The sequence below is a fragment of the Rhinatrema bivittatum genome, chromosome 4, assembly GCF_901001135.1.
Source record: "Rhinatrema bivittatum chromosome 4, aRhiBiv1.1, whole genome shotgun sequence".
Lineage (NCBI taxonomy): Eukaryota > Metazoa > Chordata > Amphibia > Gymnophiona > Rhinatrematidae > Rhinatrema > Rhinatrema bivittatum.
This window is the reverse complement of record NC_042618.1, coordinates 340,770,449-340,794,100: the sequence shown is the minus strand read 5'-3', so window position 1 is coordinate 340,794,100 and position 23,652 is coordinate 340,770,449. Positions and strand designations below refer to the sequence as shown.

The following is a 23,652-nucleotide window of genomic DNA, read 5'->3' as shown; positions in this document are numbered from 1 at the left end:
CCGGTGAGTCACATGGTACAGCGCAGTATGAAGGATTCTATCCGCCACTGCCAATTTAGAATCACTTCTATGGGCTAAACGGTGCTGAACCTGCAGAAGATTGCCCACCTTATCGCATATGGCCTGTGTGTGCCTAAGATTACCCACAGTGAGCAGAGGCATTCCTGGGGTTGGGGGTTAGGGAGGGCTTTGTACTTTTGCATTTTCAAAAGCATGCATGTCATTTTTTTTCCGGGAAAAGTCCTAAGCATCTCTTAGTGGGGCATGGGTAGTTTTATAGGCATAATGTCAAAGGAAATGTGCAAGCGCATTTTACCATAATTTTCAAAGGAAATGTCATAATGCCTCTGGATCGCTCCATGGTGAGTCCGCACCTTGACTACTGTGTACAATTCTGGTCGCCGCATCTCAAAAAAGATATAGTTGTGATGAAGAAGGTACAGAGAAGGGCGACCAAAATGATAAAGGGGATGGAACAGCTCCCCTATATCACTTTTTGTTTAATTTAGAATGAAACTGAAGCAAAGCCTTGAGTGTTTCTGCACCTAAATATAATGAATAAGAAAGAAAAAAAAGGTGTTATTTGCTTGCTGTAACAATTGTTCTTTCTGTGTCTCGTGCCTGTCTATCTCTGTCTCTCTGTTTCCTCATTTTCCTGCATCTCTCTCTGCTTTGGTATTTCTCTTGCTCTCTCCCCCCCACACCTCCTTCCCCCTGGTTTTTGCTGTCTTTTTCTGTTTTGTACCTTCTCCCCTCCTCTCTTCAATCTCTTACAGTGGAGCTGTAGTTGGAACCTCCATCTCTCAATACCTTCTGGAAAAATCCCGCGTGGTATTTCAGGTAAGCACTGCCTGCCCTATCCCGGGATAGTGTGTGAGCGTCTTTGACAGGTAGAGAAATAGCATAACAGAAGTGTGGGACTAGCAGAAAGCAACTGCAGGAGAACTGCCCCTGGAACAAGAACTGCCTTTATAGGAATCATTCTTCAGTTTTCTCTCTGTATAAAGGCTGACATTATAACCTGGTATGTTTTTCTTATCAATAAGGAGTTATTTGGGGGTAATTTATTTATTTTATTTTATTTCGCAAGGATTCACTATTCTGGGATTCAGTTGTACATTGAATTTGATGACAATTTATTATTCTTGCCTCCAGACGCGAGGTGAAAGGAATTACCATGTATTCTATGAACTCCTGGCTGGGTTACCCATGCAGAAGAAGGAGGAACTCTACCTTCAGGATGCAGAGACGTACTTTTATGTGAACCAGGTGAGGTGTCTTGTCTCTGCAGTCCTTGTGGCAGCTAAAGTTCCCATCCATTGAATCACAGTAAACTTCAAACAAAGGATGGATTTTCAGAGGGACCTAGCTGGCTAATTTAGGAGTTAAATGACTACACTTCTAGAGAACTATACATATCACAATATAATATTCAATCTACAAAAATGTTTACTTACTACCCCAAACCAAATGTACCTGATACTTCACTCTCGACGCATATCCAGCATGGCTCTCTGCTTCAACGGCATGGGAGAAAGACTGATACATCACAAATTTCCAGCATAGCTCTCTGCTTCAACGGCAGGGGAAAAGAAAAACTGATACTTCACGCATATCCAGCATAACTTCAACGGCAGGGGAGAAGAAAAAAGGATTCACACTCACAAAGCGGGGAGTAGCTGGCTTGTTACGGCAGTTACTACCCCAAACCAAATGTGCCTGATACTTCACTTTCGATGCATATCCAGCATAGCTCTCTGCTTCAACGGCAGGGGAGAAGAAAAAAACTGATACCTCACGCATATCCAGCATAGCTCCCTGCTCCAACGGCAGGGGAGAAGATAAACAACCAATAAGGGCTGTATAACATAATCTGGGTAAAAACAAATAAGCATGGGTGTAGCTTGCTTATTGCGGCGGTTACTACCCCTACTACCTCTAACTAATCAAGCTAGATATTTCACTTGGATGCAGCTCCATCACCGCTCTCTACATTAATGGCGGGGGTGGAAGGGAATTAGAACCAAGAGCTAAGAGAAACAGATAAGTATGGGAGAAGAAATGAGGGAAGCTTGCTGGGCAGACTGGATGGGCCATTTGGTCTTCTTCTGCCGTCATTTCTATGTTTCTATGTTTTTATGTTTCATGTACATACAATAAACTCCTATCTAGACAAATAAATACTGCCTATCACATTCACACATATCACATCCAGACACATCCAGTCATGTTAAAAACAAACATATATCATAATCAACAATTACAAAAATTCCCCCAGTTTTATAATCAAGCAGTATAACTGATCATATCCCAAAAAGATGGTTATTCATACAATATTCTCATCGCGTATTTTTAATATGAAATATACTACTGCTCTCTCCAATACCAAAATGATACACTGCTACTCTAACTAATAGCAATATCAACTTGAATTCACATTCTTGTCCGTCCCCATAATATGCGCATGCTCATCTTCACAGTCATCAATCGGCTGTCCTCAATCCGCAGTTTTACACCCTCCAACAAAGATCTTTGTTTCACCCTAACTCCTTAGGGCTTCATCAGGGACTCATTCACTCCAATATTCCACTGTAACAATCAAACGATCTAATTAAACAGCTACTATAAACACAAATTCTATATCTAGCTAAAAAATTTTATAACCTTACCACTCCATGTCAATCAAGTGCTCACTTCCTGTAACTCCCATATTTTTGACCACACCACAAAAACTTAAAGCCGGTCGTTATATTTCAGTTTCTTCATAAATTTAATACAATATAGAATTCTTCACAAGGTTTATCCAATTGCAAGAACTACAACCAGAAAATAAACTCTATTATAACTAAGAAAGCAGGAAAGATAGCAAGACACATACCTGACCAGATGCTATCAAAATCACGCTACTCACATTACACCGGAAATGACGGGTTAGCCAATGTACTCCAACATATTAGATGCAAAAGCTCCCCGCCTCTCTTTTATTGCATATTACTACCGTGTATTGACCAATCATCTAAAAACTCCACCATATTCAATATACTAAATTCAATATACTAAACAGGGTGAATTTACTGATTAAATCTCAGAATGATGCCCCGTCCAGGATGATTTGTTCCTTTCCATACTCGTCGAAATCCTCCAATGTTAAAGAATTAATAAGGAAACATTGGCACATTTTAGCTCCTTTAAAAACATTTGTGGAATTTCCTATATTTGCGATAAAAAAACAGCTTGTGGGACAATTTGAATCAACAGAAAGAGAATGTAGTCAGCAAGGGGTTCGATTTTGGACAGGTAGCGTGTAGTGCATGCTCTGTTCACATGTATTGACTTTACAGATTTTTCAACATTCAAGTTTGAGACGACCATATGTTCTTCCTGAATTTTTTACATGTGAATCCATTGGTGTTATGTACACCATAGTATGTCCTTGCCAATTAATCTATATAGGACATACCTCTAGATAAGTTAAAGCATGCATAATTGAACATAAAGGCAGGATTAGATTGCTTAAGGAATATGCACCACTAGTCGACCATTGAATAGAACAGCAACACAATTTAGATGATGTAAAATTTTTTGTGATTAAAAAAGTGAGACTGGAACATGGTGGGGATTTTTCAGTGATATTGAGGCGGGTGGAACAAAGATTTATTTTTAATTGGCGCACATCGATTCCAAATGGACTGAATGGTCCCATAGAGTGGACTGCGTTTATCGGATGAGATTAACTTCTTTTGAAGGAGATTTCATATTGAGTTGGCACATTCTTTTGAGGTTGGATAGGGACAATATTGTTGTGATCGGAACGCTGTGGTAAATTGATGTTTTGTGTGAGCTTGGGAAGATTTTTGGGATTAATCAATTTGGGATATGATCAGTTATACTGCTTGATTATAAAATTGGGGGAATTTTTGTAATTGTTGATTATGATATATGTTTGTTTTTCACATGACTGGATGTGTGTGGATGTGATATGTGTGAATGTGATAGGCAGTATTTATGTGTCTAGATAGGAGTTTATTGTATGTACATGAATAAACATTTTTGTAGATTGAATATTATATTGTGATGTGTATAGTTCTCTAGACATGTAGTCATTTATCGAGTGTAGAGAACACTGTAAATTTATACCCTCTGTATTAGTGTTAATTTAGGAGTTAGCCGGATCCTCCAGGTATCTCACTAGGCAGCTAGATTTAGATATTTAGATGCTCTAGAAGTGGGAGGCCCTGTGGATGGGGTTAGATCATGGGGAGGGGGAGGGGGAGGGGCAGAAGAAAGGTTAGCTGGTTAGATGAATTTTCAGTACCAGCCAACTAACTTAACTGATCAAAACTAAGTGAAGCATTCGCAGGTCTTATCCAGCTAGATTTTGGCCATCAAGATTTAAGGAGATTTTCAGCTGCAAACCTAGCTAGCTAGGCTGAAAATTATCCTAAATCTAGCAGAGCAAAATTTAGAATGGCTAGGTCAGATGCTTAGCCACAATTAAAAATAAAATTGTCAACAGATGGGAACCATTTGACTTGTCCAATTGTTCTTACTTACATTACTCCTAGATTTAAATTTCAAAGGTTTATATTCCCCCTTTGCATTATATTATATTAAAACATTAAAATTTAAAATTATGTTAAAAAAATGTATAAATCTGCAAACAAAATAGCAACAAAATAAGAATCACAAAGCAATAAAAACTAAAACATAAATAATGATGGTATATCTCTGCTATTGATTGCACAAACTTGGCTGCCTTTGCTGTTCTAACTCTAACCATAACCCTACTTACACTAAGCCCTACACCTCCCTGCATTAAGGATATCTCCAAGTTGTCAGCCATACAAACTTGACCAAATACGAATCACAAAGCAATAAAACTAAAACATAAATGATGATGGTATATCCTCCTAGCGGAAAGTGTAGCTAAGCATAGCCAAGTCTGCCTGCAGTTTATGCAGGGAAACTGGTTATTTCCCTGCAAATCAGTCGTCCTTCCCCCAAAGTCCTTGGTTCACACCCTGAAGGAAGGAAAGGGAAGACTTTCTTTTCTAGTTGTTCTTTTACTTCATGTAGGCCTCGGTCTGTACAGTAGAAGAATGAGAGCAGTAGAAGAATGCTGTAAAATTTAAAATGCTTCATGACCAGAACAAGAGTAACAAGGCAGCAGGGGCATAAGAACCTGGTTATATTTACATTGCATGGGTTTCAACAAAGCAGAAGTGTGTGGCTGATTGTGCTGACCAGGTGACTGCGAATAAGGAAGGAAGCAGTCACATTGTAAACTGGAGTAGAAGAAAGTCGCCAGAACTTGAACAGCAGGGCATGACGTAAAAACGATTAATTCTGTATGAAGGCGTTTCCGTAGATCAAAAGGATGTGAAGAAATCAAAGCTCTAGAATATTGATTCTGGGGGCCTGGTTTTGAATGAAAAGAACCGGAGCATTCTGTGACTTTTCTGTTAATTGTGATGTATGGAATGAATGTTCCTTCTAATGTGGGCAGACAGACAGGCAGATCCCAGGGAGGATCTAAATATGAGTTCTCATTGGTTCAGGGCAGAGCATGTGAACTTTCAAGAAAGAGAGACGAGCAAGACTTCGGGGTCCTCAGAAAATCCCTGCAAGCGAGTGGGCTTTCGGATGGTCAGCTGACCTTCGTCTGGGCCGTGCTGGCTGCCATACTGCAGCTCGGTAACATTTGCTTCACCTCCTGTGAGGTATGTCGCCATAAGCCAAGTCTCTGTGTAGAAGGAGAGGAATTTGGGGTTTCTTTCATTGTTTGGCTTTGCCAAGCGGGGAGCCCACAAACCTTTGTACACAGAGGATGTAGCTTCTTTCTGGGACTCTATCAGAATATGGGAGGTAGTCACCACTTTCATTTCTGAGGCCTCTAGGGATTTGAGCTTGGGAGATATTCACCTTTCCATGCCAGACACTCTTTACTTGGTCTTCTCTATACCTACAGTATCTAAAATAACCGCCCATTCATTTTGGGCATTTTCCCTACCTAAACATCTGATCATGGGTAATGCTTAGACTGATGTTGACAAGAGAATAGAAAAAGTGTGGAACTTATATGCAAGTAATGCCTCTTTCCTTCATTCAAGGCACAGATTTCCTGTGCAAAGTGAGACCTGTTTTATTTCTTTCTGTCTAGAAAGATTTGTATGAGCTAGCCACCATCTTCAACGACTCAGAGATCCGCATTGTGGCCAGTTTACTTCACATCTCTGCAGAACGGCTGCAGAGCGCCATCACTCATCGAGTCACTGTGAGTACCACACTCTCTGCCACCAAGCAGTCACCCAAAAGCACCCTTCCGCATGACTCGCCATGAGCACCACATCGCTCCAGATTTGTCATGAAATCAGCTTGCATGGCAACGGTCAGCCATCCCGTGCCATATTGCTCCCTCCAGTGTCGTATAGAGGCACCATACTATGGTCACTCTTATAGCAAAGTGGGATTGCTAACAAGAGGGACAGAGGAATCAAAGGATGTGCAAAGAAAGGTGGCCCAGGTTACAAGAGATGTGCATGGTTCTGCTGTCATATGAAGAAAGGACAATTAAATTAGGGATTAAGGAAGAGACACATTGCAAATTGATCTGAATACATTTGTGCAAAGGTCAGGAACTGAATTAAGAAACATACTTTTTCTTTCATTTCATGGAAAGACGATGGGGCCAAGTTTCTCAGGAAGAGAGGAATTTCACCTGTAGGGTTTGGAATTTGTGTTTCGGACTTCCATTGTTAAAACATTTTATGACACACTGGAGGAGCAGCCTAGTGGTTAGAGCAAGCCAAGGTTCAAATCCTACTGCTGCTCCTCGTGACCTTGGGCAAGTCACTTTACCCACCATTGCCTCAGGTACAAACTTAGGCCTGGATTTATCAAAATGCACTAAATATAGGAAAAGGGGCATGTTTTATGGTAATAAGCAGTTTATCGCAATTTGCACTAATACCTATGCGAAGCGCTAAAATAGCGCAAATTGAGATAACGTTTTTGCACTTTGCGATAAGTGCCAGAATTGTTGTATTTCCTACCTACAACCACTAGGGGGACCATGTTTAGTAGTTTTAAGCTCCTGGAGAGCCAGCCTAACTGTCAGGGCCACGGGGGGGGGGGGGGGGGGAGGAAGCGAGAGAGAGAGAGAGAGAGAGCGAGTGAGCCTAGCCATAATGCCCTCATCCTAGTAGGTATTTATATATCTGTAGGAGGCCCCTCTAGTAACGAAGTGAGGTTTAGGTATTAGTGTAGGGGGTTAGGGGCCCCTTTGACATTCAAAGTGAGACATATGAACAGAACAGTGCTCTCTTGTGAAGATTTGATGACCTTCGGAGTGAGGAAACTCACCCAAAGATGAGATTTGCGCAGTGTTCTCTCAACCTAGCTTGATGGACTCTCTACCTGGATAACATCATTTGCATCGCACCATGCGTTATGGTGCTTTTGCTTGTGTTAAGGCATTTTCGCATGCGTTAAAGGTTCTTGACGCATGCGAAAACGCCTTAACGCATGTGAAAACGCCATACAGCACTTTGATAAATGACCCCCTTAGATTGTGAGCCAAATGGGGACAGGGAAAAACCTAGGGTACCTAAATGTAATCTGTTTTGAGAGTGCCTGAAAAGTCGAATATAAATCAAAATAATAATAATAAAAGCCTGTGAAAATAAATAAGCCTTTAACAGCTTATGGAACATCATTATGGAAATTTTCATTTGACAAATTCCCTCATGAGAGGCTTCTTAGGAAATTAAAAAGTCATGGGATAGGGGGCAGTGTCCTATTGCGGACTGGGATTTGTTTAAAAGATAGAAAACAGGGAGTAGGGCTAAATGGTAAATTTTCCCAATGGAGAAAGGTGAACACTGGCGTGCCCCAGGGATCTTTTCTGAGACCATTGCTTTTTAATATATTTATAAATGACCTGGAAATGGGAAAAACAAGTGAGGTGATCAAATTTTGATGACACAAAATTATTCAAAGTTGTTAAATACAAGAGGATTGTGAAAAGTTGTAAGAGGACCTCATAAAACTGGGAGACTGGGCATGCAAATGGCAAATGAAATTTAATGTGGACAAGTGAAAAATGATGCACTCAGGGAAGAGTAACCCGAATCATAGCTACACAATGCAATGTTCTACATTAGGAGTCACCACTCAGGAAAAGGATCTAGGCATGATTGGTGATAATACGTTGAAATCTTCTGCTCAGTGTGCAGCAACAGCCAAGAAAGCGAATAGAATGATAAGAATTATTAGGAAAGGAAAGGAGAATAAAACAGAGAATATCATAATGCTTCTGTATCGCTCCATGGTGCAACCTCATCTTGAATGTTATGTGCAATTCTGGTCACCACATCTCAAAAAAGATATAGCAGAATTAGAAAAGGTACAGAGAAGGGCATCAAAAATGATAAAGGAGATGGAAAGATTCCCCTGTGAGGAAAGGCTAAAGAAGTTAGGACTCTTCAGCTTGGAGAAGAGATGGCTGAGGGGAGATAAGACAGAAATCTATGTATTCTTCAAAAAGTACAAAGACACACAATTAAGTTACTAGGTGATACATTTAAAATTAATGCAAGAAAATATTTTTTTTACTGAACGCATAATTAAGCTCTGGAATTCATTGCCAGAGAATGTGGTGAAAGCTGTTAGTGTAGCTGCGTTTAAAAAAGATTTGGACAAGTTCCTGGAGGAAAAGTCCATAAACCATGATTAAGGTGGAGTTGCAGAAATCCACTGCTTATTCTTGGGATAAGCAGTGGATAAGTAGCTTGGAATTTGTCTACCCCTTGGAATCCTGCCAGGTACTTTTGACCTGAATTGGACACTTTTGAAAACAGGATACTGGGCTTGATGGACCTTTGGTCTGACCCACTATGGAAAGTCTTATGTTCTTATGTATTCTTGGATTTATACCTGTATCTATGGATTATAGAAATTAGTTACTTCACTGGTTTGGTCACTTGATTTGCTAGACCAGGGTCTTTGACTGACCTAGAGCTTTGGAGTTAGGCAGCCATTCTTCAATGGATTAATGCATATGCAGTAGTGTACAGGCAGGGTTTTATGTCTTTCATGGAATCTGTTCCTACATACCTTTCCTTAGGAAGCAATACAATGAAACTGGTATGTCTTATTGCAATCCTTATTCATTGTGTAAATAGCAACATTTCGGTTTAATCTCTTCCTTTTTTCTTTCAGGAGACGACGTATGATCGAATTTCCTCCCCCTTGTCTGTAGAAAGTGCTATTGATGCCAGGTAACTCTGACATGCCCTCTTCCTCCCTTTCACTTGTGCCGTAGCCCTCTGTGGTCTCCATTATAACAGGGTGTATTCTTCCATTAAGGGATTCCATAGCCAAGGCGCTGTACTCTCTGCTTTTTGATTGGCTGCTGGAGAGAATCAATGAATGGCTAATCCCTAAAGAGATGGACAGCGCTGTGGGCATTATTGACATCTATGGCTTTGAGGTCACCAGCTCCACTGCTTTCATATTTTTTGTTTGATTGTATTTTTATGTGTGTGTCTATCTATCTGTATATGTGTGTGTGCATATGTATATATCTGTTTTTGTAGTTCAGTGTGGTACATTTGGGTACCACAGTTTGGGTACATTTGTTTGTGTAGTATGTGTAGTTGTGTTTGTAGATGACACATATATTATATATCTATGTACTGTGTGTATGTGTGCATTGTTGCATTATTCTGTACCTGGCCACAATTGGCAGTGATTCTTTTCTGCTGTGCCCGCTTGCGGTACATTCATTGCACTCTTCTATTCACAGTGAATGCCATCAATGAACCTGAGCTGTGCCTGTGCGTCTTATGTTTCTGCAGGATTTAGGGGTCAACAGCCTGGAGCAGCTGTGCATTAACTTTGCCAATGAATACTTGCAGCACTTCTTCAGCCAGATGATCATCACCCAAGAGGAGGTAGAAGGAAGGGATATTAGCATGCAGCACACTTAAAGGGATATGGAGCCACAGGGCATGTTTACAGACAGCTTTTGCTTTGGAGACTAACCTAATATACTGAATATCTAATTGAAAAAAAAAATGTCAAATGATCCGTCCTTGTTCTCTCCACCCCCAATCTTCTCTTACTGTAAGGCTAAAAGATAGAGACGGTGTTGAACTCTCATCCTACCTGACTTCTTTCATTAAAGCTGCCTTGGAAGAGCAGAATCATGGCAAATGCTGGGAACGGTTTGTGGCTGTGGAGGACTCACACTCCTACCAGGCCTCTTTTAATTTCCCCTCATCTGAATTTAAATTTATTTATTTATTTATTTATGATTCTTTGATCGCCCAGCCCTACGGAGTTTAGATGCCAGAAATAACTTCCTAGCAGAGGTGGTGGCATACCAAAACAGTTGACAGAATTTGGGCAATGCCTGGGACAGATGTAGAGAGTACTGGTAAAGGCCAGAGAGGCAGACGACTGGCAATCTAAGCAGGGTCTGTGTGGTAACACAGTAGGAAGGGGGGGGGGGGGAGGGAAATGAGTAGGCAAATAGGTCCTTCTCTGCTAACCTCTGGAAAAAACGCTTTAAAGCAAGAGGTGACAGTATGAGGCAGAGGGGTAGACTCCTGAGCAACATCAGAAAATATTTCTCACAGAAAGGATGTTGGATGCATGGAACGGCCTTCCAGGGGAAGCTGTGGAGACAGAAATAGCCGCAGAATTCTAGAAAGCCTGGGACAAGCGCAGAAGATCCCTAGTTGCGAAGAAGTGAGATAATAGCAAGAGATCAGCTGGGGTCTATGACACTGACTGCACCAAGAATGAAAGTAGATAGACCAGATGAGTCTTACTGGCCTTATCCACCATTATATTCTATGTTTCTATATTATCAAAATCTGATCTTAGATTGTCTGGGCTATGTTATGGGGTTGGGGGTTTGTTTTTTTTGGTGACTGGAGTTTTCTGAATGACCCCTGATCTCCTCCCCTCCCAGGCAGAGTATGCACAAGAGAAGCTGAACTGGATCCCTATTTCCAAGGTGGATAGCGAACCCCGTCTGGATCTGATCTCTGCAAAGCCCCATGGGATTTTACGCATCTTGGATGATCAGAGCTCACTGCCCCAGGTGTAAACAGGCCAAGAGATACTTTTTAACAGGCTCCGCATGCCCACACATCTCTCTAGAAACTCACATACACATACACACTGTAAAGGCAATCATGTAGATGTGCAATACAGATATTTTGCATGCAGACACTATATGCCTATTCTGTGTATAATCACACACAGTGCAAACACATTCTTTATAAACCTATACATTTATGTAGGACTAATACTGTGAGCTCTCTTGGAAGTAGAGGGCTGTTCAGCTGTAGTTGCTGGGTGGGTTAGAAGAGTAGCACAGTGGTTCTTGATGATATCTACTGCTGTACATAATAATATAAAGAGTACAAACAAAGATGCATACTCTGTACCAGCAAAATACACAGACATAGAGCCAAAACAGAAACACCCATGAATGCAAGACTTGTAGGATTCATGTGCAAATGTTTAAACAGGGAAAGCTGGGGCAGGGGGAGGGAGGGGGCTGGTTAAGTCTCCAGATCCTGAGCTCCCCATTCCTTTCACATCTCTGCCGACTGAGGGCAGCAAAAGCTGTTGTTTACAGGAGATAACATTAACGGGTCTATATTCTAACCCTACATTTCATCCCATGAAAAAAGGATGGTTACGGAAATAAAAATGTGGTGCCCCGATATGCCTGAGGATGCATTAATGTAACTCTTCATAACATAGCAGGGGCATATTGCTTTATCCTGAAAAAGACTGATGATCTCAAATTCTCACCCCCTTCAACCTCCCAAACCACGCCGCCACCCTCCCCCCTCAACACACACACACCTCCAACTGCTCCAGAAGTCTAATTTTATCTTTCAATATATGAAAATGTCTATGTGGATTGGAATACAGAGTATATGTTATTTGCAATATACTGCCTTTCACCCTTAGGCTACTGATCACACCTTCCTGCAGAAGTGCCATTATCACCATGGAAACAGCCCGTGGTATATAAAGCCCAAGCTGCCCCTGCCTGTCTTCACAGTGCAGCACTATGCAGGCCCAGTCACCTACCAGGTAAGCTCCGAACATCCACTAAGGAACCGAAGAGTTTGTTATAGAGCAGTGTGATAAGGCAGAGTTGTGCATCATGGATAAGGAATTTCTTGCATCTCCACATGATTAAGGCAGAGTTTGTTTTCACAGGTCCATAAGTTTTTGAATAAAAACCGTGACCAGCTGCGTCCAGAGGTTATTGATGTTTTCGCCCAGAGCCGACTAACGGTACAGAGTGTTTTATTTTGCCATACTGTTGGGCCAGATCATGTGTTAAAAGTCTAGCTTCAGTGTAATGGAACAGGGAGCATTTTGGGAAATGGAAAAATAGCTGAATCTTAAACCACCTAATGGAAAAACCAGATTCAAAGCCACATTTGAGGATTTTCTTTCTGTTTTTCAATCATCTCACCTCTTCTTTTCCTCTTCATATCCCTCTCAAGTAACCTTTTTTTTTTCGTCCTCTTTTTCCCCTACCCAGTTGCACTGGCTGATATGTCTGGGCTCCTGTCCTAGATGATGACGATGACTTGGATGGATCCAACGCAGTATGCACCACTGGTGGCATATTATATAATTATATCCAGAGCTTTGTCAGATGAACTTTAGATGGTGTCTGAAGAGTGGCCTATGAAGTTATTTGGATTAGAGTGATAGGGGCTAGCTCTCGGTCCTTTCAGAGGCCAAAGCATCTACAAAATCCACAGATGACTGGCACTGCTGGGCTATAATGGAGTTACCCGCAGAGCTGTAGAAAAATCTAGCATTTTATTTTAGAAAATGGATTTAAAGCAGGCTCTGTTTGTCAAGAGAAGCCTAACTGGAAGCTGAAATAGTGGATTATAAAGCTTTACAAAATAACATTCAAAGTAATTATTGTTTTTAAACTCAAACTATATGCCCTTGTTAGGAGTCTTTGTCTTCAATAATTGCTTTTTTCCTCCATTAGACCTCTTTTCATTGGCTTAAGACATCAAACTTGGGTCCCAGAAAATGACCTTGCAATACAAATGATCACTAAGGAAGACCTTGACTCAAGTAATGCATCAAAGCTACCAAGACTTTCAGTCATGGGTTGGGTGACGTTCCTACTGCCTTCGTTTGTTTCATCATTGCTGTTATTGACTCTCTCATTCTGTTGCCTTAAAGAGAGCTATCCATCTCCTTTCTTCAAAATATCATTCCAGCTACTTGCCTTCTTTTGTGGTTTTAAATCTTTGTTTTAATCCTGAAAAAACTCTTTTGCTTGAAAGGCTTGATTTATGAAGCTTTTCCTCTCCACACAGACAGGGGGAGAAAAGCCTTAGTAAATCAGGCACAAATTCTTAGCGTCCAAGAAGTAACAGACTCTCCCATTCTATTGACAATACAAAGGATAATAAAGAAAAATAAACTATAAATCCATTAATCCAACACCATCCATCTGCTTTCCGATAGGTGACAGTAAAGCTTTAGGTTACTAAAAGATTATTTCCATGCATATAAGGACCAGTTTGGCTCCCTAATCTAACACGTTTTTGTCACTTTCTAAGATGGTGGCCAGTCTTTTCCAGAATGCAAAGGAACGTTGCAATCATCAGCGAGCTCTGGGCGCAAGAGCCAAGGGACTGCGTCAGCAGGCATCAACTCTGGCTTCCCGGTTCCAGCAGTCCCTGCAGGACCTCACGTCTAGATTGGCGAGGTAAAGGGGCAGAGCAATCCCTGGCTGTGTTTTCATGCCTCAGAGATACAGAAGTTTAAAGGCAGCATTCCCCTAACAGTAAAGCATCAGTCAAATGCCTAAGGATGAGAAGTGTGGAGAGAGAGAAGTTCAACCGGGTTTCCTCAGAACAGATGAATAAGTAGACATTAGTTGTCCTAAGACAGATGGAGTAATACCATCTTTTCATTTTTCTTTTCTGCAGAAGTCATACCTTCTTCGTCCGATGCATTGCACCCAACTCAAAGAAGGTAATAAACAAGCTGAATAAGTGGGACTAAGGGAGGGGGAAGGCCAGTGGTTGTTGAACTTGCAATTCTGAGCATCATCTTTAGGATTCCAAGTGGTTACGGAGAGATTTTCTAAGTTGCTCAATGCCAGCCAGGCCTATTTACCCTTTTGTTGTCCATAGAAACTTGCAGGATGCATTGCTCATGGGCAGACATGGCTGCACTAGAATTCACCAGACAGAAACCAACAATGCCTAGAATATCTCATAAGGTTTCTGTTTAGCTACTTTTCCAGTTCTGTCTCTGCACCAGACACTTTTTATTGTTCAAAGCTCCCTAAGGTGATAATGCCATAGTGAGAATCTTGCAGTACAGCATTTTTCTCATGTTGGGAACGGTGGGGGTGGATACTCATTATTATATTGGTGCTGAATGTATATGGATAAGAAAATCAGAAGGATTCTAGTAGTGTCACCAAATAGTGTGGTGTTTTCTAGTAGCCAAATTGAGCCAGGAGGAAACTGGATTCTTTGTGAGTTACATTTTGTATTGGAACAACAACAGGATTTGTCCAAAGATGATGATGTACATGGTCTTTCAAGGCTACACAGATCCCTATTTCTGATGTGCCAAGCAGTGCTGCTGTGCTCAAGCGGTACTGCTGTGCTCAAGGAGTGCCTGCTCCGGCTGGACAACCCTCTATCCAACAAGACACTGCCATACAGCTGTCACACTGAGCATTGCATTAAAGAGCAGGCTGCCTGGATCCTGCAAACTTCCTTTGATTGTGGTAGAGAGAGAGAGAGAGCGCCAAGAGAACATGTGTCTAAGGAGCAGGACCCAGTCCGCTCCCTCCCACATAGAGCACCACTTAGCCTAGGACCTGCCCTGAATAAATGTATAGTAACATTGAAAGTTCATGAAATAGTACTAGAGGGACTCCAAAGTGCTGCAATCTCCTTTTACCTATCAGTGATCTGGTGTGTGTGTTCTCTGATGCTGCACAAGTGATGTCCTTTATATACATTTGATAGTCTGCCTTTTTCCGAAGTCGGTCTCAAGGCAGATTACAACAAATTTAAGTGAAACACCTACAATCACAACCAAAAATGACAAGTAGAGTGGCATTTTTGTATAATTTGGAGTCCCCATTTTTCTTGTGCAGAACAAAGCTCCTAGATGGGCGGTCAGACAGTTAGACCATGAAAACGTGGGTCTCTGAGGAGAAGGTCTGGCTGAAAAGCCATGTCTGTTTCTTCCCTGAATTTGAGGAAGCATGGCTGTAGGCGTCGGGTTAGTGGCACTTTGTTACAGATTTTTGGTGCATAACAGCTGAAAGAGTAAAGTCTTGTGCAGGACAATTTGCTGGAGATCAGGGGAGGAGAGGAAAGAAGAGCCATTTGAGAGGACTGGAGTTCCTTTGAGTGGAAAGAAGTTAGGAGAGGTACTCAGGGGCCTGCTTATATTCATGCATGTAAAGACAAAGCAGAGAGTTTTAAATTTTACCCTGCTTTCAACTGGAAACTGGTGAAATTGGTTTGATGTGGTCAGCTGCTTTTGCACCTTCAAAAACTCTAGTGGCTGTACTTCAGAAGAGCGTTTTGCACTGTATAGTGAGATAGCATTGAATAGGGAATTGCAGTAGTCAATTTGGCTGGCGATTAATGCATGTATTACAGTAGTAAGATTGGGTTTATCAAGGAAATTGCTGAGTTGGCAGATCTGAAGCAGATACGTATAGAAGGACCTTACCGCTTTAGAGTTGTGGGGTTCCATGGAGAGGTTTTGGTTGAGTCGAACCTCTAAGCTTTGTACTGACTTCTTAGGCTATAAGGAGACACCTGCTAGTGAGGGAAGACATTGTAGGGGAAGACCTGTCAGCTGAGCCAGAGAACTTCAGATTTTGAGAGATTTAGTCTGAGTTTGTGTTTGCTAAGCCATTGGACTACAGCTGCCAGACACTTTCTGAGATTGGCAATGGATGAGGTTTAATCAGATTCCGTTTTGATGCAGAGATGGATGTCATCTGCAAATAAGTGGCATTTGATGTTGAAAGACTGGATGAGGTTGTAGATGTTGAACAATATCGAGAAGAGGACTGAACCTTTGGGCACTCTCTGCAGGTGAGCTCTCTGGGGCAGGATGGTTTGTTGGCCCATGTAACTGATTGTGTTCTGTTAGGAAGGAATGATTCAAACTACTTTAGCACAGTAACATTGATGCCGATGTCCTTTAAATGTTGAATCAGGAGATGGTGGTCAAACATATCAAAGGTAGCTGAGAGATCAAGTAGGATAAGGAAGGAGTTGCTAACCTGGTCCTCATGAAGGTGAATACTGTTGGTGATGGCCAGCAGGACTGATTCTGATCCACTGCCTTTCCTGAAGCTGGATTGGTAGTGGTGAAGGATATTGTATTCATCTAAGAAATCTAAGAGTTGGAGATAAGCTACTTTTTTCACTACCTTGAACAAGAAGGGGTGGCTGGAAACTGGATGATAGTTGTTGAATATTTTAGGATCAGCACCAGGTTTCTTTAGGATAGGTTTGATAACAGCCTTTTTGAGTGAGCAGGACAGTGAGCCTTGGGTAAGAATGGCATTTATTATATTGGTTAGTGTTTCATGTTGCAGATGAATCTGGGAGGGATAGGATCTAATGGCCTCATGGACTGACTGATTCGCTGGAGAATCTTTTCCTCTTTTTGTGGAGAGATTGTCTTGAAGTCGGTCAGCAAGATAAAGTCTGGATGGAGTTAGATAGAATTTGCCTGGGTAGGAGGAGGGAGTAACTTTATTTTTGGGGTGATTAGGGTGAGGAGTGAGTGAGATGGAGGGATCAAAGGAGAAGCACATAACTTGTATTTTTTTCCATGAAGAGTTTGGCGAAGATTTGTGTTGTGTGCCCTGTCCTATCATCCCCTTCTACTCTCTTAGCTCCAAGTCATAAGGGACAGGCTGAGCCAGTCCTGGTTTTATTCCTGCGCATTCATGGACTTGTAGTTCTCATGGACCCATTAATTTCCCTGAGAAAACCAGAACTACAAATTCATACAGGCAATGGGGTAAAACCAGAAGTAGCTCAACTTGCCCCAGCCATCTGGTAACCCTCCCCTTGAGCATTTTGTGATAACTCTGACTCATCAGCATCTTTCTACATCCAGTCCATTACTCCTATAGTCTAATGTTACCAACTGGCTTCATTTGTATAGTATAGGTTAATTCATTCTTTGTTTTATCCTACTGCTCACATAGACTTGTAGTTTTGGTTCCCCCTGACTTATCATCAAAATGTGTCCTCACCCCCAATTCACAGTGACACTCACACACTCAGATACACTCTCTCTCTGTCTCTCTCACAGATATATACACACACACACACACACACACTAGAAGTCTGTACACACACTGGATTAAAACCAGGACTAGCTCAGCCCAAAACTAATAAAAGAGAGTCAGTAGGTGCCTGAATCTATTGACAATATGCTGTCCCTCTAACTTTTGCCAGTTTCTTATTACAGCTGCCGGGCATCTTTGATGTAGAGTATGTCACCTGCCAGTTGAGGCACTCTGGGATACTGGAGGCCATCCACATTAGGAAGGAGGGATATCCAGTCCGAATCCCACTGCAGCAGTTTATACGCAGGTAAGAGTGCTTGTTGGGGTTTTTTTTTCTTGTTTTGTGAAAGTCCCACAAACCTCATGGGGTCTTGGGCCTAGCAATCTTGGGGAGAGCAGTTTGTGGGACAAATTGTGTTACCTACCTGGACACAAAGAGGATGGTTTTCAAAGCCAAAAATTACTCTCCCTCCATACAGCTAAAAGCATGTGTGGTGTTCCTCAACTTTTAGCTGCCTTTAGGGGAGGTGTTTCCAGGTTGTGAATTTTGGCAGGATGAGAAAATAACATAGAAACAGAGAAGTGCAACAGCAGAAAAAAATCCATATGGCCTATCTAATTTGCCCATCCACCCAGCTAATTCAGCTGTACAATCCCTACCACTCCCTTATGTTTATCCCATGTTTTCTTGAATTCAGATACTGTTTGTGTGTAGATTGTATTTCCATTAAAAAAAACCTATTTGCACAAAAAAGCAGGCAGCAAGTTTCACGTGTTTTACACTTATTTACTTTTTGGGAACCGCGCATAGAATCTGTGGTCTGCATCCCAGTGCGGACTGTTTGAAAGTTTCTCTTAGAATGTGATGAACCCCCTCTAGTGGTGAGAGATAAGAACTTCAGCTGAGGAAAGGTCAGAGTTCACAATACTTGGCCACCAGGCCTGGGGGGGCTTCTTTGTTGACTGGAGGAGTTGCTAATACTACCACTAATTGTTTCTATAGCTTTTCTAGATTTATACAGTGCTGTAGGAGAATTCAGAAAATGTCTTTATTACTGTAGACGTGGTTGCTGTTGCTTTTCCAACTGGGTTTGACTCCTGAGTAGGATCCATTTTTTCATAATATTGGCTAAGTGAAGGTGTCAGTAATTTCAGAACTGCATAACAGCAGGCTGTTAATGCTATGCAAGAGACATAACGCACACAGTAAGTGGTCTGCATGTTTCATGTGCATGTAGCCCTTATACACAATAGGGATAATTTTTCAGTAGACTGCCTAGTTGCAAAGTACGTGAGCTGGCAGCAAACAACACACATACAAAAGACACATGTAAACGTGGAACGGTTAGAAGGAAAAGTTTGCCTTTTTTTTGGCAGATGACAGTAACATCTGAGGGAGTAGGCAGAATAAGAAGTGATCTAAAAAAAACATGAGGTATGGTCAAGCCTTTGATACAATGCAAAAAGATGCAAAAGCATGCATCTGGAGGTCATGATTTGGGGAGTGGGGGAGGGAAAGAAATACTGATGTGCACTGGTCAGGAGAGAGACTGTGGAGTGACTGATGAGCTCAGATTAGAGAAACACTGTGATAAGGTGGTAAACAGAAGCAGGGGCCTAGAGATAGGCATAACCAGTAAAAAAAAACCCAAAAAATCCCAACCCCAAAACAAATGAGGTGATAATACCTCTGTATAGGGCATGAGTGAGACCATACCAAGAATATTGTGCTCTGATATGGAGGTCATACTTCTGAGTCAGTCCAGAGAGAGGTTACTGAAATGCTGCCAGGTCAAATGTCACATGAGATGAGACTTAAGAATCGAAGGGGGGTCAATTTTTAAAAGCATTGCATGCACAAAAATGTCCATATATGTGAGTATGTGGGCCGCGTGTGAGCAACGTGGATTTTAAAAGCAGCGATTTACATGCCCTTATGAGCGTGCGCAAGCAAAAAAAATAAAGGCGTGGAACAGGGTGAGGGGCATGGGTGTTCCGGGGCGGGGCCAACAGTTACACGCGTAGCTGCATATTTTAAAACCGGGGGCTGCAGTGCGCAGCGGCTTGTTAACCGCGTATATTTACTGCTGCTCCTGATGTGGAGCAAGTCCGCAGAAATCATGTTTTAGGGCTTACATAACAGAGTGAAAGGTCCAGGTCAACTGGGGAGCGTGCAGGATGAAGAGCCAGAGGGGTCTGGAAGACCTCGAGATTGGGCAAACTGGTGGACTAACTGGAAAAACTGGGAATGTCTCTCGCATAAGCATGTTTTAAAATCTGCTTACAAACGCATGTCCTATGGAGGATACGTAAAGTAGGTTTTGCTTGAGTAACCTCTTAAAATGAGGAGTATACTTATGCACGGTATGCATATTTTAAATCATATATGCGCAAGTGTGCACATGATTTAAAATTGCAGGTTGATATTTGCATATTTGCTGATATTTGCATGTATGGATGCATGCGCACTCATTTTAAAATTAGCCTGTACATATGAATACCTAGAGGAGAGACGGGGGAGATACGACAGAGACAATCATTCCAATACCTCAAATGTAAAAATTAAGAAGTAGATATTCAAAAGCCATTTTAGACAGATATCTTAACGTTGAGATTTATGAGAATGCAGTGGGGAATGCCATCAGAACATAATTTCTTCATGAAAATAGTAGTAGATGCACGGAATGGCCTCTCAGAGGAGGGGGTGGCGACAAGAATGGTAACGGAATCCAAGAAAGCCTGGGATAAGCGCAGAGGATCCCCAGTTGAGAAGAAGTGAGGGGAAAGCTGCAGCCCTTTGACAATGCCCCAGGAATGAAATCGGGAAAACTAGAAGAGACTTGTAGTCCTTGCCAGTCATCATGTTCTCTATTTTCTCTGTTACTTCGCTTTTGCTAACAGTGCAAGTGCCCAACCAGGTTCAACATAGCATGGGTACATTTGCAAATCAAATGTACGTTTTCCCTGCTCCAACCAAATTACATCCACAAGAATGCCCCTTTTGGAAAGCTGTGCCTACTTTTAGCTGGACTGAGGTGGGGCAATTCTCAGACAGGACCAATTTGCCTGGGTAAATGACTTTCCAAACTGGCGTTGAATGTTGCAAGCATGTGTCTCTTGTTCTCTGCCTTGTTCAAGCAGCCTATGTGCGTGTTGAATGTATGCTGCTTATACATGGTTTTGCTTGCAGGCATGTACATGCTAGATGCGTGTTTGATGCCAATGTCATGTATCCTGTGCACATGAACACAAGTAACTAGCAGTCACAACCAGAAAATGATTCTCTAGTTTTTGGGCTGGTAATATATCTGCTACTAGTGGTACTACTATTTAATCACTTCTAAAGTGCTTCTAGATGCATGCAGATACACACAAAAGACAATCCCTTCTCCATGGTGCTTACAGTCTACTCAAACATCCTAAGCAGAGTTGACTTGCATCTTTTTTGCCTTGCAGGTACAGAAACCTCGTGAGCCAAGATGAGAGCTGCACACAGGAAAGAGAGCGCTGTGTGGCTGTGCTTGCTAAAGTCATTGGAGATCCTTCCGAGCTCTATCATATTGGAGCAACCAAGGTGCGATTCTTAAAGATCTCTCCCTAATCCTGCAGGCCTCGGAGCCCAGTTCATGTGCTGCTTTCCTATCACTGGAACAGAAGAAATTTCATGTTCCTATCTGATGTTCCTTCTTCTTTATTTTATGATGGTGCTCATGAAAATGACAGCCTAAGATGATTTTGTTTAAGGTGTAGCACTGGCAGGTGCTGCCTGTATTCCTGTCAGCTGTCTGCCAATGCATTTTAGACTCATCTTTGTTGCATTGCCTGCCGTTAAAACCTTTTGTCAGTAGAGAATGTTAGTTCTATTTGATTAGGTATGAAATTGTGTGTTTCCTGAGGAGCTAAGTTGATGATGTCCAGTCTCTTTCCCTGAGGACCTACTGTGGCCATGTTTTATGTAGCACCATTTACTTATCATCCTCGGGCAATCTGTAGAGCCGTCTTTCCTGTGCTTTTTAATGCATTGGGGATTTGAGATGCAGGATGCAGTCTGTGATTCCCAGACTGACAGTAAACCTGTGATCCGTGCCCAGATCTTCCTAAAGGAGAAGGCTCGGTGGCTCCTAGAGCAGCGCTGGAACCAGATGCAGGACTGGGCCATCCTTACCTTGCAGAAGAACCTCCGAGGTTTCATTGACCGCAAGAACTTCCAGGACCTCCGTCAGAAGACCACAGTCCTTCAGTCTTATATCCGGGGTCATCAGGCAAGGTCAGAGACCAAAGGACAGAAATGTTCAAACGTGCAAAAGAAATAAATCTGAAGGTATGGGGCTATTCCTGTGAGGTGTCCACGCAGGCTTTCTCTGACAGCAGAGATTACCATAGGGTGTGTATACAGGAAGGTGTAGCAGCGAGGGCTATCATTGGATTTCGAGGGTCTCCAGAAGCAGAAGGTCTCATTAGGAAGAGAGGTCCTGCAAGAGAAGCGCATGGCTGGATATGAGAAAGAGCAGAGTTGTGTTTGGATATTACAGTGATAATATATGGCTCACGCTTTTTGTTGACTATAAGTTGATTGTATCTTTGATTGTACTCTTCCAAACTTGTTTTCCATTTTCATTAACTTTTCAACCCTCGATAGGGCAAACTATAAATCACAAATAAAATTAAATTTAGGGGTCTGGCATTTATCTTTGCAGGCAAATATAGTTGACATTAGCTTATAAGATGATACGGTCACATTTTCTTAGGGTATGCAGACATTAATTATTAGAAGTCAGTTAGATCAGGGGATCCACAACCCAGTCTTCAGGACACACCCAGCCAGTCAGGTTTTCAGTATATCCACATTGAGTTTGCATGTGGATTAGATCTCATATAATGGAGGCAGTGCATGCAAATCTGACTTATGCATATTCACTGTGGATATCCTGAAAGCCATACTAACTAGGTACGTCTCGAGGGCTGGGTTGAGAACTCTTGAGTTAGATAATATATTAAGTATTTCAGTCTCCGGGGGACAGTCTGTGATATCATTAGTCTGTGGTATCATCAGTATGTATATCATTAGTCTGGGGTATCATTTATACATTATTATAATAACCTGTATCATTCTTGGACGGTAACTTTAAAATGAGCACGTGGTCACCCATCTATGCCCGTATGCATGCAAGAGCTCACATATGCAGGAGTTTTAAATTGTCTGCCAAACTGCACACATACTATTTAAAATACACTTTAAGCGATTACTATGAGCAAATGTTACGTGCGTATTTTCCTTAGGGAATTGTCAGCTTTAACATGCGCAACTAAGCAGATTTTAAAACACGCATACATGAAGGAAATAGCCAGTCAGACTGGACTAATTGGTCAATCGCTAGGTCATCCGGACCCCTCTGATTCTTCAGCCTGCATGCTCCCCGGTTTACCCAGACCCCTCACCTAAGCAAGTTTTCTTCAGACTTACACCTCATCAAGCAGAAGTAAATAAGCATGGGTAACAGCCCGAAGGATGCTGTGGGCATGGGATTTAAAATCTGTATTTATATGTGTAAATGTTGGCCCCGCCCCTGTTCCCTGTGCGTACCTGGATCAGTCCAGACTCCTGGGTTTATTCATCTGTGCCAGCAGATGGAAACAGAGAAAGTAAAACTGACACTGCTTCATATCCCCTGATGCCACCTGCAGTTCCTCAGTATTTCTCTGTCTCTAGCAGATGGTGGCTGATGCATAAACTTGCAGTTTGTTCAGTGTGCCCAGTCTTTTTTGTTTCTTTGAGCTTAGAGACCAGGGTGGTATGGTTAGCACTACTTGCCTTTCAACCTTTGGTTCAAGGGTGTTCTGTACGAGTTCTGTTGGACAATGCGACGGCCGTAGCTTACATCAACCCGGCAGGGCGGCACCAAGAGTTCTTCAGTAGCACAGGTGGCTCAGGAGTTGATCCTTTGGGTGGAACATCATCTGGTTCAGATAGCAGCATTGCATATCGCAGGAGTCAAAAATGTCCAAACAGATTTTCTCAGTCGCAGTCTTTTCGATCCGGGAGAATGGGAATTGTCGGACATAGTGATGCGACTCATTTGCGAGAAATGGGGCCATCCTCATGTCGATCTGATGGCGACTTGGCACAATGCGAAGGCTCCTCGTTCTTTCAGCAGATGGAGGGAGTATGGGAATGAGGGCATAGACGCTCTAGTGTTACCTTGGCCTTGGGGGAGTTCTTCTGTTCGTTTTCCCCCTGTGGCCTCTGGTAGGCAAGGTTTTGCGGCAGATAGAGAGGCATCCAGGGA

The 23,652-nt window shown here is 42.1% G+C and overlaps 1 protein-coding gene across 1 annotated transcript in view; it reads left to right on the top strand.

The window, feature by feature from the left end:
• Window positions 1-16,351: 16,351 nt before the first annotated feature.
• The window catches only part of MYO15B (myosin XVB), a 198,806-nt gene continuing 191,505 nt past the window's right edge, over window positions 16,352-23,652 (top strand). Inside the window, exons 1-4 of the mRNA XM_029597500.1 lie at window positions 16,352-16,357; window positions 17,548-17,672; window positions 20,822-20,939; window positions 21,406-21,632. Coding sequence (XP_029453360.1) covers window positions 16,352-16,357; window positions 17,548-17,672; window positions 20,822-20,939; window positions 21,406-21,632 — 476 coding nt within the window. The remainder of the gene's footprint in view (window positions 16,358-17,547; window positions 17,673-20,821; window positions 20,940-21,405; window positions 21,633-23,652) is intronic.